This window comes from Onychostoma macrolepis, chromosome 05 (genome assembly GCF_012432095.1).
Source record: "Onychostoma macrolepis isolate SWU-2019 chromosome 05, ASM1243209v1, whole genome shotgun sequence".
Taxonomy (NCBI): domain Eukaryota; kingdom Metazoa; phylum Chordata; class Actinopteri; order Cypriniformes; family Cyprinidae; genus Onychostoma; species Onychostoma macrolepis.
Window position 1 is genome coordinate 13,510,194 of NC_081159.1, and position 12,819 is coordinate 13,523,012.

At 38.6% G+C, this 12,819-nt stretch overlaps 1 protein-coding gene across 2 annotated transcripts in view; it reads left to right on the top strand.

Annotated features, from left to right (window-relative positions):
• Positions 1 to 12,819, top strand: part of pdzd2 (PDZ domain containing 2) — a 78,337-nt gene that overhangs the window by 54,919 nt on the left and 10,599 nt on the right. For both annotated transcript variants that reach the window (XR_009271394.1, XM_058776578.1), the window contains exons 7-18: positions 395 to 494; positions 768 to 916; positions 2,975 to 3,094; positions 3,288 to 3,402; positions 3,558 to 3,631; positions 3,820 to 4,036; positions 5,089 to 5,206; positions 6,723 to 6,855; positions 8,653 to 8,725; positions 8,993 to 9,096; positions 10,020 to 10,194; positions 10,290 to 11,152. Coding sequence is in view for 1 of the 2 variants with exons in the window: in XM_058776578.1 (XP_058632561.1) it covers positions 395 to 494; positions 768 to 916; positions 2,975 to 3,094; positions 3,288 to 3,402; positions 3,558 to 3,631; positions 3,820 to 4,036; positions 5,089 to 5,206; positions 6,723 to 6,855; positions 8,653 to 8,725; positions 8,993 to 9,096; positions 10,020 to 10,194; positions 10,290 to 11,152 (2,241 nt within the window). In the remaining variant the exon portion in view is untranslated. The remainder of the gene's footprint in view (positions 1 to 394; positions 495 to 767; positions 917 to 2,974; positions 3,095 to 3,287; positions 3,403 to 3,557; positions 3,632 to 3,819; positions 4,037 to 5,088; positions 5,207 to 6,722; positions 6,856 to 8,652; positions 8,726 to 8,992; positions 9,097 to 10,019; positions 10,195 to 10,289; positions 11,153 to 12,819) is intronic.

Here is a 12,819-nt window from a genome sequence, read left to right on the forward strand (position 1 = left end):
AGTTTTGTAAGGCTATATAATTTACAGTACAAAAAAAAAAAAAATATATATATATATATATATATATATATATATATATTGGTTAAATCATAGGGCATAAAACAAGGGCACATGACACATTTCCATTCCACACCTCCAAGACGTCTCCAAGAAAACATTGGCTTTCGTTTACACATGAAATTTGATCTCCCTGTGTGAAAATATGAAAGCGTTCACCAGCATGAGTGTGCAACATTCCCTTCAGTCCTGCACAGTGAAGGGCAAACAAATGTTTATGGATTACATTTTCAAGAGGAAGTGTCACAGGAAACAGAGGAATGTTTACTCCATTTGCTTTGTTTCTCATTTGGAGCCACGGCATGTTCCCTAAATCCTTCTGTCTCCTGTCTTCCAGTTTACAGATTTTGACAGACTTGAGGAACGTGGCAGGATTGAGGGTACCAAGGGATGTTGCCGAAGCCCCACACCAATGAAGTTCCGTAGCAGATCTCAAGGTTAAACATGTCCAGTTGTATCAAATCACAACATTGCTGAGCATGAAAACTTTGTAATGATATTAAACTGTGTTGGATTATGGCCAAGGGTGGATCCACCAATTCTAATTTCTTTATGATAGATTCTTGCACCAGACCAGGGTGTACTGAAATTGTTTACATTTTTTGTGATTAATGCTTGTTAATCAGCACAGCTCTCCACTGTGAATATAAATGACTGAATTAAGTGTGTGTTTACATATCAATTTAATGTCTCGATGTCATTATGATCAGGTGGAGGAAGCCGCCTGGAGTCAGTTGGTGAAGACGATGAGCTTATCGTGGAAAACGGTGATACAGGAAGTGATGTGGCAGAAAAGCCAGCGCGAGGAGGACGCAAACATTCGCTCCCGCAGCAGCTGGATACAGTTGGGATTCGACAGGTTGCTGCATAATTCAGATCACTTCTTTTCATTTTTTTTCTTCTTCAAGCTATCATTCTTGATATCGTGGGTGTCTGGTACCAGTTCTGTGTGTTGTGATGGCTCAAAACAAGAATTATTATGTGGCATGCCCACTTTAAAGACAACTTCCCATTCATTCCATACATGCGGGTAGAAGGTTTCTCTGAGCTGTACTGATTACAGTGCTCGTCAAAAGTTAAAGGGTTCATGAACTGCCTTTTTTTTTTATTTTGTACTGTTCTCTGAGGTCCACACTGCAAAAACAAATGTTTTTCTTACTTAGTTTTTTGTCTTGATTTTACTTGTCTAGAAAATCCTTCTTGATTGAAGAATTTTTACATATTTTAGCTGGAAACAAGACAAAATTAAGTGAGTTTTTGCTTAGAACAAGCAAAATAATCTGCCAATGGGGTAAGCAAAATAATCTGATTTCAAATAGAAAACAAGATTATTTTGCTTACCCCATTGGCAGATTATTTTGCTTGTTCTAAGCAAAAACTCACTTAATTTTTACATGAAAATAATTTTTCTGAAAACAAGACAATAATTTTTACTTGTCTAGAAAATTTTTCTTGATTTAAGAATTTTTAGATATTTTGGCTGGAAACAAGACAAAAATTCTAAGTAAGAAAAGCATTTTTTGCAGTGCACTTATATAAAAAACATTTATAAAATAATAGGCTATTTTCTGTCCTGTTTTGAACCCCCCTTATCGTAACACTCGTTTAAATTGCCATGGTGGGTTGTAGACTCTGAAGTAAATGCCCACTGCTATGATTGGCTTGTGTATGTTTAACAGCCTACGTACTTCACAGATGGACGCTGCTGTGATTTAGGTTAAAAACACGTAAATACTCAGTACATATCAAACGAACTGTAATAATAGTGATCGCGTAATAAAAACAGTTACTTGCACTTGTACAACACTGTCGAATCCAATATAGTCGGCACAGCATCGTCTTTTAGTTTCAATCTTTCTGAAAATCCTGTGTTGAATTGTTCCTTGTTTGTAAAGGAATCTGCGGTAGTAATGAAGTGAACAAAGGACCAAATTCTTACTGACACAGTCTGGAACTTCATTAAAAATAAAGTTTATCGTTTGGTTTCTGTGTAGACCTCTTGTTATTTACACTACGTCTGCGAATCGGTGGGCGGGGCTAAACAGGCAGTGATGTAGAAGCAAGCGTTGATCATCTTCGGCAGAGGCGGTGTTTAGCCACACTATCACATCATAGAGTAGTACATTCCACAGCCTGTCATTTTGAAATATTGGCTTTAATATAAGCTGTATATAGACTAACAAGATAGTTTTGACTTCTGAAACTTACAGAATGTTTTTATGGCACGATGACATATTCTTACATATTAAAAGATCAAGGGAATTTAGATTTTTCAGTTAATGACCCCTTTAATTGATAGATGTATGAATAATTTAATCCTTACCTGCTTAGACCTTCATTTTTTTTATACATTTGTAGTCTCAGCCTTTACACAAGTAAGGGATAATGTACATTTTACACAAGTAAAGGATAATGTACAGGTAATGTCATTTTTGCAAAAAATATAATTTTGCATAAACCCTGACAGATTGTGTAAAATACAATTAAAAAAATTTTAACTATGTGTTGGGGAAAAAAACAGTATAGGACACCAATTTCCAGGGACAATTGTCAAATAAATGGTTTAGCATCAATTTTCGAAAATGAATTTTTACCACAGAATGCTTTAATTCACCAATAACAATCAAGTATTCTAGATGGCCTTGTAATAAGCTTAAATATAGCATTCTATTTATAATATAGTAGCCTCAATTTGTTAGCTTTTTCTTCACAATAACATTAGCACAATAGCATTTACATTATCTCAGCTGTTACTTTTAAAGTGACTTACAAATGTGGAAAAGCATTTACAAAGCATTTCATAGGTGTGAATTACTCAAGGTAGCTGCTTATTTTCCTCACAATTCAACACAATAAAAATAATGCTTATTTTATCATCTGTTTGTTTATTCATAACCTCTTTTATCACCCTCTTCAGGAATATCAAATTGTGAAGAAATCGGCTCGTTCCCTGAGCACTGTTCAAGTGGAATCTCCATGGCGACTGGCACAGCCATCCATAATCTCCAACATTGTCCTAATGAAAGGACAGGGCAAGGTGAGGAAGGCCTTGCATCCAGGACAATACATCCTGCCACCATGCGGATTCACATATATAGCGTTTCGGATATAAAATGCTTTGATCTTGTCGTTGTTTATTTATTTGAGGGTGATTCACTCTCTGATTCATATTGTAACCACCTGTACTATTGTGAATCCAGGCTCATACAGATGTGTCTTTGAATGTGTAGGGTCTCGGCTTCAGCATTGTCGGTGGGCAGGATTCAGCCCGGGGGAGGATGGGTATATTCGTCAAGACAATTTTCCCCAATGGAGCAGCTGCAGCAGACGGGAGACTGAAAGAAGGTAGATGGACACTCCTGATCATGATACAGTAGCTCTAATGCACTTGGAGCAATTGTCATCAAAGCAGCTGGACCTCAACCACATGGCATGAGGATTTTCATTGTCTTTTATCCTGAGCTTCTTCGCTGGTGAACGTTTATTTTTCCACCATTCAGGTGATGAGATATTGGAAGTGAATGGAGAGTCTCTACAAGGCCTCACACACCAGCAGGCCATTCAGACCTTCAAGGTAAACCGCTCAGTCACCCCAGAAACACCTGCAGCGGTGCATAAAACCTCAGAAAAGAATTAACTCCGGACTGTTAATCTCAGGCCCATTTCTTTGAATTATTTGTCATTGGAAAAAGGAAATTACTAGGAATTCTTAGGCGTTCGTCCCATTCAGCATCTAATGGATAATGTTTTTCTCCTTTTCAGCAACTGAAGAAGGGAGTAGTTACCCTAACTGTGCGGACACGTCTGAGAAGTCCAAGTCTTACACCCTGTCCCACACCCACCCTGCTCAGCAGATCTAGCTCTCCAAACTCAAATGCTAGTGGTGGGACTCCAGTCCCTCCTAGCTTTGAAGATGGGGACTCTCGTAAGGGGCCTGGTCCCAAAGATCGCATTATCATGGAGGTTACACTGAACAAAGGTACAATCATGGCTTTCTGATAAAACAAACAGTGAGTTGCAGAGAGGTACACTAACATGCAAAAGTTTGGTCTCAGTAAGATGTTACAAAAGATTATTATTTCCAATAAAGGCTGTTCTTTTGGTCTTTGTATTCATCAAAGAATTCTGAAAAAAATCACTATTCCCTAAATTACATTTTAAAATATATTTAAATAAAGAATATTTGTAATATATAATATTATAATAACATTTGTTAAATATTTGTAATTTTTATCAAATAAATGCAGCCTTAGTAAGCATTAGAGATATCTTCAAAAACACAAAAAATCTTACTGAACCTAAACATTTGAACAGTAGTGTATACAAAATTAACAAAAGCCAGCTGTACCGCCACAGTAATAGTTTTGCTTGTTCACGTGTACTTTGTTTGCTTTTGGTAAATTGCTCTTCCAAATTTTATTGTTCTGAGAAGAAAACAGTCTTGAGAAGTAAACATTAGCCCTGTATTAATTTAATAATCAGCTTCAAAGTTATTGCAAGACTCCTTTCCATTTGAAATTAACACATGATTTTTTTTATTCCAAGGAAATGGGCTTTAAAGTTATTTTTATTAACATAGACACACACCTGTGTGTCAGGATGAATGTGTGTTTAAGTCTTAGGCTCATTATGTGTCCGAATAAATCGCCCTGCCAAAATGAAAACTGTTATTCTTGGATCGTCGTACTAATAAATAGACCTTCCAAGTGCCTTTCTCATTATTTGAGTTCTGTTAACTTCTTCACTTCAGGGACACTGCATACTTCTTTGACATGACGTTTGTTATTGCAGTGTGCATATTTAAGTTACAAATATGTAAGTCTTCTAAATCAAGACTCTAGGCTTGATTTCCTTTACGTTTAGTGGGTAATTTAACCTCAGCAGTTGTTGTATCTATTTGAGGAGGCATTAAAATTTCCCACCTGTTGCGACAGAATGTCTAAAATCCCTTTAACCGTAGAAATAAGACTCAGGAATCATGCCTGATGTGTAGTAAACAATTTGGCAAAGCTGTTTCTGTATGTGTTTCAGAGCCAGGTGTGGGGCTGGGTATCGGTGCCTGTTGTCTAACACTGGAAAACAGTGCTCCTGGGATCTACATCCACAGCTTGGCACCAGGATCTGTTGCCAAAATGGATAGCAGACTCAGGTAGACTTTTGTTTATATAGTGATCATGTGGAACCCGCACAGATTCTTACGTCTCATACACAGTAACTGAGTGGTAAATTAATATTCATTATTTCTTATTCAAGTCTCAGTTTTTCAATGTTTAACAGTGGTTAATCAGTAGAAAAATTGACTCTAAGCAAATCTGACTTTTTAGTTCAGGTGCGCTTCTAAGAAAAAACAAAACAAAATAAAAATGTTTCTATAAAAAAATCAGTTGTAAAATGGTTTCATCATGGCTTAAGTAGTGAAATGGAGTGTCTTAGCAGACACTGGACCCCTTTGAGCAATCATCTTAAATTCTTCACTTACAGTTAATTAAGGAAGGGAGCGGCAGGAATAAGACCCCACTAGGGAGAACATTCACATAGATCTTCATTTTCCCTACAGAGCCTACAATGTGTCTGTACACGTGTTTGAAGCAGATTATTTTTTTGAATGTGTAAAACATCAATAAACCTCATTTGTTCTTCGTTGTCTGCATTTTTGTTTGTGATTTTGCTAGAGTTTGTGTGTGCTTGCTGCTTTTTAGATGAAACACCTCACAGACTGAAAAAGAATGTGCAAAAAGAGCCAGAAAGCCATGAATGGGGTCTTTATGGCAGGAGATTGAGGTCCTGAATGTTAGATCTAGTTGTGAAAGTGGTTGCAGCTGTCTGAAGGGAAAGATAAGGCTGTAATACACTTTCAGGCATGTCTATTTTTACAACAAATGCAATTGGGTTGACACTTAAAATACCCTTGGATTGCATACATCAATGGTAATCCCTGTTATCATGTGATGTATATTATACTCTATCGTTCAATGGTCTAGACCTAAATATATTTTGAATGTGCTTATTGAATATAAACCTTATAAATCTCTTAAATCATTAGGACAGAGTTGAGGTGAGGTGAGACAGCTTTAAGTTATTATGCCACACACAGCTGGAACCAGCTTCCAGAAAATATCAGATGTCCTGCAGCGTTATCCACATTTAAGTCCGGGCTGAATGCATGAATGTCAAATTTGCCAGTTTACAATATCAATCAAAATTTGTGGTTGGTAAGATTTTTAAATGTTTTTGAAAGATTCTCACTTATTCTCACTCAGGCTGAATTTATTTGATCAAAAATGCAGTAAAAACAGAGTAATATTGTGAAATATTATTACAATGTAAAATAACCATTTTTGATTTTATTATATTTTAAAATGTAATTTAATCCTATGATTGCAAAGCCCATTACTCCAGTCTTCTGTGTAACATGATCCTCCAGAAATCATTCTAATATGCTTTATGCTGCTCAAGTAACATTTCTTACCTTTATTATGAATGTTGAAAATACGTCTGGAATAGAAATACTTATTCCTTTTAAAAATGCATTTTATGTGAAATTATGCTTTTGTTTCTTTTTCACTATCAAACAGTTTAAATTGCATTGTGCTACATTAATAAATTTGCCTTGCCAATATGTTCATGATATTGATGACTAATGTGTGTATGTATGTATGTATCAGTCGAGGAGACCAGCTCCTGGAGGTGGACTCTGTGAGCCTGAGACACGCAGCGTTGAGTGAAGCCTATGCTATCCTGAGTGAATGCGGACCTGGCCCCGTCAGCCTCATCATCAGCCGACATCCAAACCCCAAAGTAAGAGCCAAACACAGACACACATGTGGAGCCCCACCACGGTGTCTTATTTAGCCTCCGTATAGAAATGACTGTATTTACAAACTATCATCTCATTAACAACTGCGAATCTATGGTAGTATAAGGGAAAGTTCACCCAAAAATGAAAATTCTTTCATTAATTCATCACCCTCATGTCATTGTAAACCCTTAGGACCTTCGTTCATGTTAGGAACACAAATTAAGATATTTTTGATGAAATCCAAGAGCTTTCTAACCCTCCATAGACAGCAACACAACTGACACGTTCAAGATCCAGAAAGGCAGTAAGGACATTGTTAAAATAGTTTAGCAACTTTTTTAGGGTTAATGCTCCATGAAAATGAAATATTTTAATGTCCATAGAAATAGTAATAATGTAAACACCCCTTACGAATAAATAAACCCAAGCATCGGTGTGGTGATGTGGTCCCACTCCTTCAGTCACAAGGGTCTCTTCCTCTGCCAGACTGCTGCAAGTGGAAATCAAAAGCACCATCCACCTGTTAAGTTGTAATTTGCTCCTAGCATGAATCATTGAAGCCTGACAAAAAGTAAACAACATTCCTCTCCCTCTTGTGCTGGCATAACTTGGTTTTCATCCACCTAATGAATCAAGATGTTGAGAAATGTGGCTGGGGTTGGGTACAGCGGGAGATTTTGGTGGTTAGAATATGCTGACTGTTCTCTCGGCCTGATAAATGAGAGCCAGTGCTAATGTGCCATGAGTAGAGCAGTGTTAAGACTAGCTTAACACTTACCATGTGACACAAGGTCAGAAGCCTTTCTCAAAGGGTCATTAATTACTTAAATCAGCACCTGACATGTAATTTTATATATATATATATATATATATATATATATATATATATATATATATAATTATTATTATTATTATTATTATTTTTGTTTAAGAAATATGTTCCTATAGTCTTTAAAGTCCAACTTTTGTCTTGGCATAAACACATATTTGGCCCATGGCTCAGATACAGAGGAGCTGGAAAAGTTTTCCTTGGGTGGATTTGTTGTTAAAGACAGCAGTGTTTTTAAGCGTGTTTTTGCCATACAGGTGCATGTGGCGTGAAGAGTCTGTTTTTGCACTCAGATGTTGAGTGTTTCTTTTATTATGCTATATTTGATCAATTCCTTTGAGTTGAGAAAGACCTGTATTGAAGTCAACAATAAAATTCAACTGAAATAGATCTGGCAAAACCTGATCTCATCTCGTCAGTCAGGCCTTTTCTAGCAGAGTTGTATAAAGGCAAACTGGGATCTGCCTGTAGCAGAGTGCTTCAAAGTGTGGTGTCAAAACAACTAGGCTAAATGGTTCACATTGTTTAAATGTAATTAGTATTCTTTAATATGAAATACCAGAAACAGAATCACACATTTCAATGTTTTTCTCAGTGAATGCTGTAATTTGATGTCTGAAATTATCATTGTTTGTATTGTTATTTGTTTATTATTATTTGAATAAAAATACATCTCATTGATAGTAAGGTAAGACATAAAAATGGTTATTTAAGGTTACATTTAAAGTAAAATAAAACAGAATTATGAAGAAGATTCTAGGCAGCTTGCTCTGCTTAAATCACAGTGCCACCTGGTGGTCAGAGAAGATATTTTGTCATTTGCCTCATTTTAAGGTAAACAATAGTCGAGATATGATACTTTATATTTGATATTTAATTAAGACTGAAGCTTAGGATATACCATATTTTTCCATGGTCCGTAAGATTCAATGGCTGAGTGTTTTGTATCATCATCTCTCACCCTCAGGTGTCTGAACAGGAGATGGATGAAGTGATCACTCGCTCCACTCACAGAGATAGTCATTCTTCCCACACGCTCGGTAAACTGCCTGTTCTGTTTTGGTTTGACTGTGGCCACTTTTCTCAGGGCTCTAGAAGCCACAGGGTTTAGTTTATAGATTTTAGTTAAAAAATTGTTAAATTCTGAAAAGCTCTGTTTTGGCTTTGATTTATCAAGTTCATATCAAGTTCCAAATATTTGTTTTGAAATTCAGATGCAGCTCTATTCTCTGATTAGATAACTGGAGATCAGTGGTTTGTACCTCTGCAAGAAATAGAGCTATTTTCTTTTGTGCTCTCTTTCACAGGCCTGCCATCGAAGAGTCCTTCTCCCACTGTTAAAGTCAAGCAGGGTGAGGGTAATCCTGCTCTCAGCTGGACCATGAAGAGATTCCTTGAGCCAGCCAGCAGGGTAAACTAGAGGCTTTAGTCTACAGAGGTCTCAACTTGTCAGAGAAAATAGACTTGGAATTGATCAAATCCATAAAACTTTACTTCATTTTAATTGCATTTTAGCTACAATGAAACAAATGAGATGAAAATGATGTCTTTGCATGAAATAACAAAATACCAAACTAAGTGGTATTTACTTAAAGACATATAGCAAGAACACACTTTTCAAGCAAACAGTCCACAAAAGCACATTTTTGCTAAATTTCAAATGATAAAGCAAGATATTTTGTTCAAAATTAAGATCACTGACTTCTTGCATACACTACAAATCACCTTTTGTTTGCAAAAATAATTAACCCAGAAAAGTGAAAAGGAAAAAGTAAGGTCTGAGCATGGTTTATTTGCACAAGCCACTTGCTTTAGTATTTTGTGACAGTAACATTTTTAAGTGTGACTTAAGCATCCTATTACTTTTTTTGGCCAATGTATGCACACTACTTAAAGGGTTAGTTCACCCAAAAATGGAAATTCTGTCAATAATTACTCAACCTCATGTCGTTCCAAACCTGCAATACCTTTGTTCATTTTCAGAACACAAATTAAGGTATTTTTGATTAAATCCGAGAGCTTTCTGACCCTGCACGGGCAGCAACATAACTGACATGTTTTATGACCAAGAAATGTAGTAAGGACATCTTTAAAATAGTTCATGTGACATCAGTGGTTCAACCGTAGTAAAATAGTTCAGTTCATGCAGAAAGTTCTTGGATTTAATCAAAATATCTTAATTTGTGTTCCGAAGATGAACAAAGGTCTCACACATTTGGAACGACATGAGGGTGAGTAATTAATGACAGAATTTTAATTTTTGGCCGAACTATCCCTTTAATGTTGTTGATCTTCAGAAAGATTCTAATTTTATATCTTCATCTGACTCTGCAGCAAGGCTCGGTGAGTTCAGAGGCAGAGCTCTCTCAGTATTTCTCGGTTCACGATGTACCCAGCCATTCTTCCCTTTCTGAGACCATGGCGATGGGTTCCAGTGATGACGACATGCTGCATAGTAGCAGGAGCTGTAATACATCTATGGAGGAATCAGCAGCACCTCAGCCGCATGGTAACATTACAGAATCTAAAGTGTCATGTTGATAAAAAGATCAGTGACAGTTTATCACCAGACCGTGTGTTTTTTTTGTCGTCTTATCATAACAGTCTTTCAGGATTGCTCCTATAAAGGTTCAGACAGTAGTCCCACAACCCCAGAATGTTGTAAAGCCTCTGGAGGGGCTGGTCGCACTGCAGACATACCCCAACAGGCCAGTGTGGGAAGCAGTCCAAGTTCTGTTCGCAGCCCACTTCTTCGTCAGCGTCGGGTCATCTGCTATGAGGATGAGCCTAGCGATGACGAAACCGGCCTTGAAGAGGACAGTGGCCCTTTCCGTCGCCGTCTTCACGGGGTCTCGGATGGCGGCCACCACCACCACCAAGAGGAAGACTCTGGTATTGTAATAGCCACGTCATCTCTCGAGGTCGATGATGAAAGCCAGGATAGCAGTGAGAGCCATAGACAGATCGGCAGCGAACCAGCCACTCCGCTCTACGGCAGCTCGCTTGAATCTGAGGAAGGACCTAGCGGCCCGCCTGCTGCCGAATCTCCCTTCATGCCCATTCGCTGTTTGGAGGCAGCCGGAGGAACAAACCTGGGTGTCAAAAAAGAGCCCCATCGGGAAGGGCAGGAGGTCAAACGCTCACCCAAGCTGGAGCACAAAGCCGTGACTCGTGTCAAGAGCATGATGAGCATCGAGTGCCCCAACCCTCCACAAAGAGCCAAGGGTGAAGAACAACCTTTACTTCCAGCAACAGCTGCCCAGGTTACACAGAACAGCACACGGCCGCCCTGCAGGATGCTGCACTGCAAGAAGGGGGAATCCAGTGAGTTAGCAGGGGTCTGCACCATTGAGACAATAGTGCTCCAGCGTAGTGAGACCGAGTCTTTTGGTCTGGATCTGGAGATTAAGTCCGCTCCACTCAAGGTGCTGATCACAGGGCTGAGACCAGGAGGTGTTGCGGAAAGGGTAGGTTGGAAATTGTTGGAAAATGTTTTTAAACATTCAACTATGGCTGAAAGAGAAAGAGACTTTTAAAAAGAAATGACCAGAACCAAAAGACATTTGGTTCTGTTGATGGTTTTCACATGTTCATTCTTCCACCAATGCGAACGGAATATTATACTAAAGTACTTTGACAGAGTAGTCCCGCATTACTGATTCAGTGGTGCCACAACATGACTACTGAATCTATAGCTTAAAACAGCAAAATTGCAAAAGAATGACTTTCATGAGCATTTTTTTGTGAATTAAATTTATATAATGTAACCAGTGTAATCCATTTCCAAAACAAACAAGTCTAATGCCAGCAGCCATATCACCCTGCAGCCCAAGACTGGTTGCCCGCTGAAGCTAAGCAGGGTTGAGCGTGGTCAGTACCTGGATGGGAGACCTCCTGGGAAAACTAGGTTGCTGCTGGAAGTGGGGTTAAGCCCAATTTATACTTCTGCGTCGAACCTACGCAGAGATTCACAGGCCTGCGCCTTAACCTATGCTATACCTGACGTGCACCTCTCCAAAAATCTAACAGCGCGTCAATTCTACGCGGACCGCAAGCGCTGTGATTGGTCTGCTAGAACCCCTCCCTCCGTATGTACTTGAGTTTTGTGTGCGTTTATGAGCACTTTAATATAGTTTAATGTCACACCTTCTTATTTAAAATAATACAAAACAAAGAACAAGTGTCTTATCATTTATTATACTATAGCATTATACATCAGTAGTTGTCCGCGACAAACAATGTTGATCTGCCGTGGTACGCGTCATTGTGTAGATTGAAAGAATGCCATCTTCTCCTGTTCCATTGTTGTCCCCTTTTTGTTGTTTTAAATAATGATTTAATGATTTGATATTTATTTGCCACCGTCACAGCTATAATGCTTCTCCGACGAGCCGCTTCTTCTTCGGCTTTTGCCGTGGTACTGTGGGTTACACCAGCAACATGCCCGTGGACACTGCAGACTAGCGGTCCACACATGTACTGCACGTCGACGCGGACGACGATGCAGAAGTATAAATCAAAACCGACACACAGCTTACTGCGTAGAGGCTACGGCGTAGGTCCGAATCAGAAGTATAAATTGGGCTTTAGTGAGGCCAGCAGGGGGTGCTCACCCTGTGGTCTGTGTGGGTCCTAATGCCCCAGTATAGTGACGGAGACAGCTCTGTACGTCCTTCGGATGAGATGTTAAACCAAGGTGTTAAACAGAGGACTCTCTGTGGTAATTAAAAATCCCAGGATGTCCTTCGAAAAAGAGTAGGCATCCTGGCCAAATTTGCCCATTGGCCTCTGACCATCATGGCCTCCTAATCATCCCCATATCTACTGATTGGCTTCATCACTCTGTCTCCTTTCCACCAATAAGTTGGCGTGTGGGGGGCGTTCTGGCGCAATATGGCTGCCGTCGCATCATCCACAATGGTGGTGGTTGAGGAGATTCCACCTATCATGTAAAGTGCTTTGAGTACCCAGAAAAGCGCTATATAAATGTAACAAATTATTATTATTTATGATTATAATGAGTATGTGTTGGTAAAAAATAATAATAATAAACAAAAAGGACACGGTTCACAACTGTGAGATCTCAGTTTAATTACAGGCTGGTTGTACACATGACAATGAGTAACTAAATATG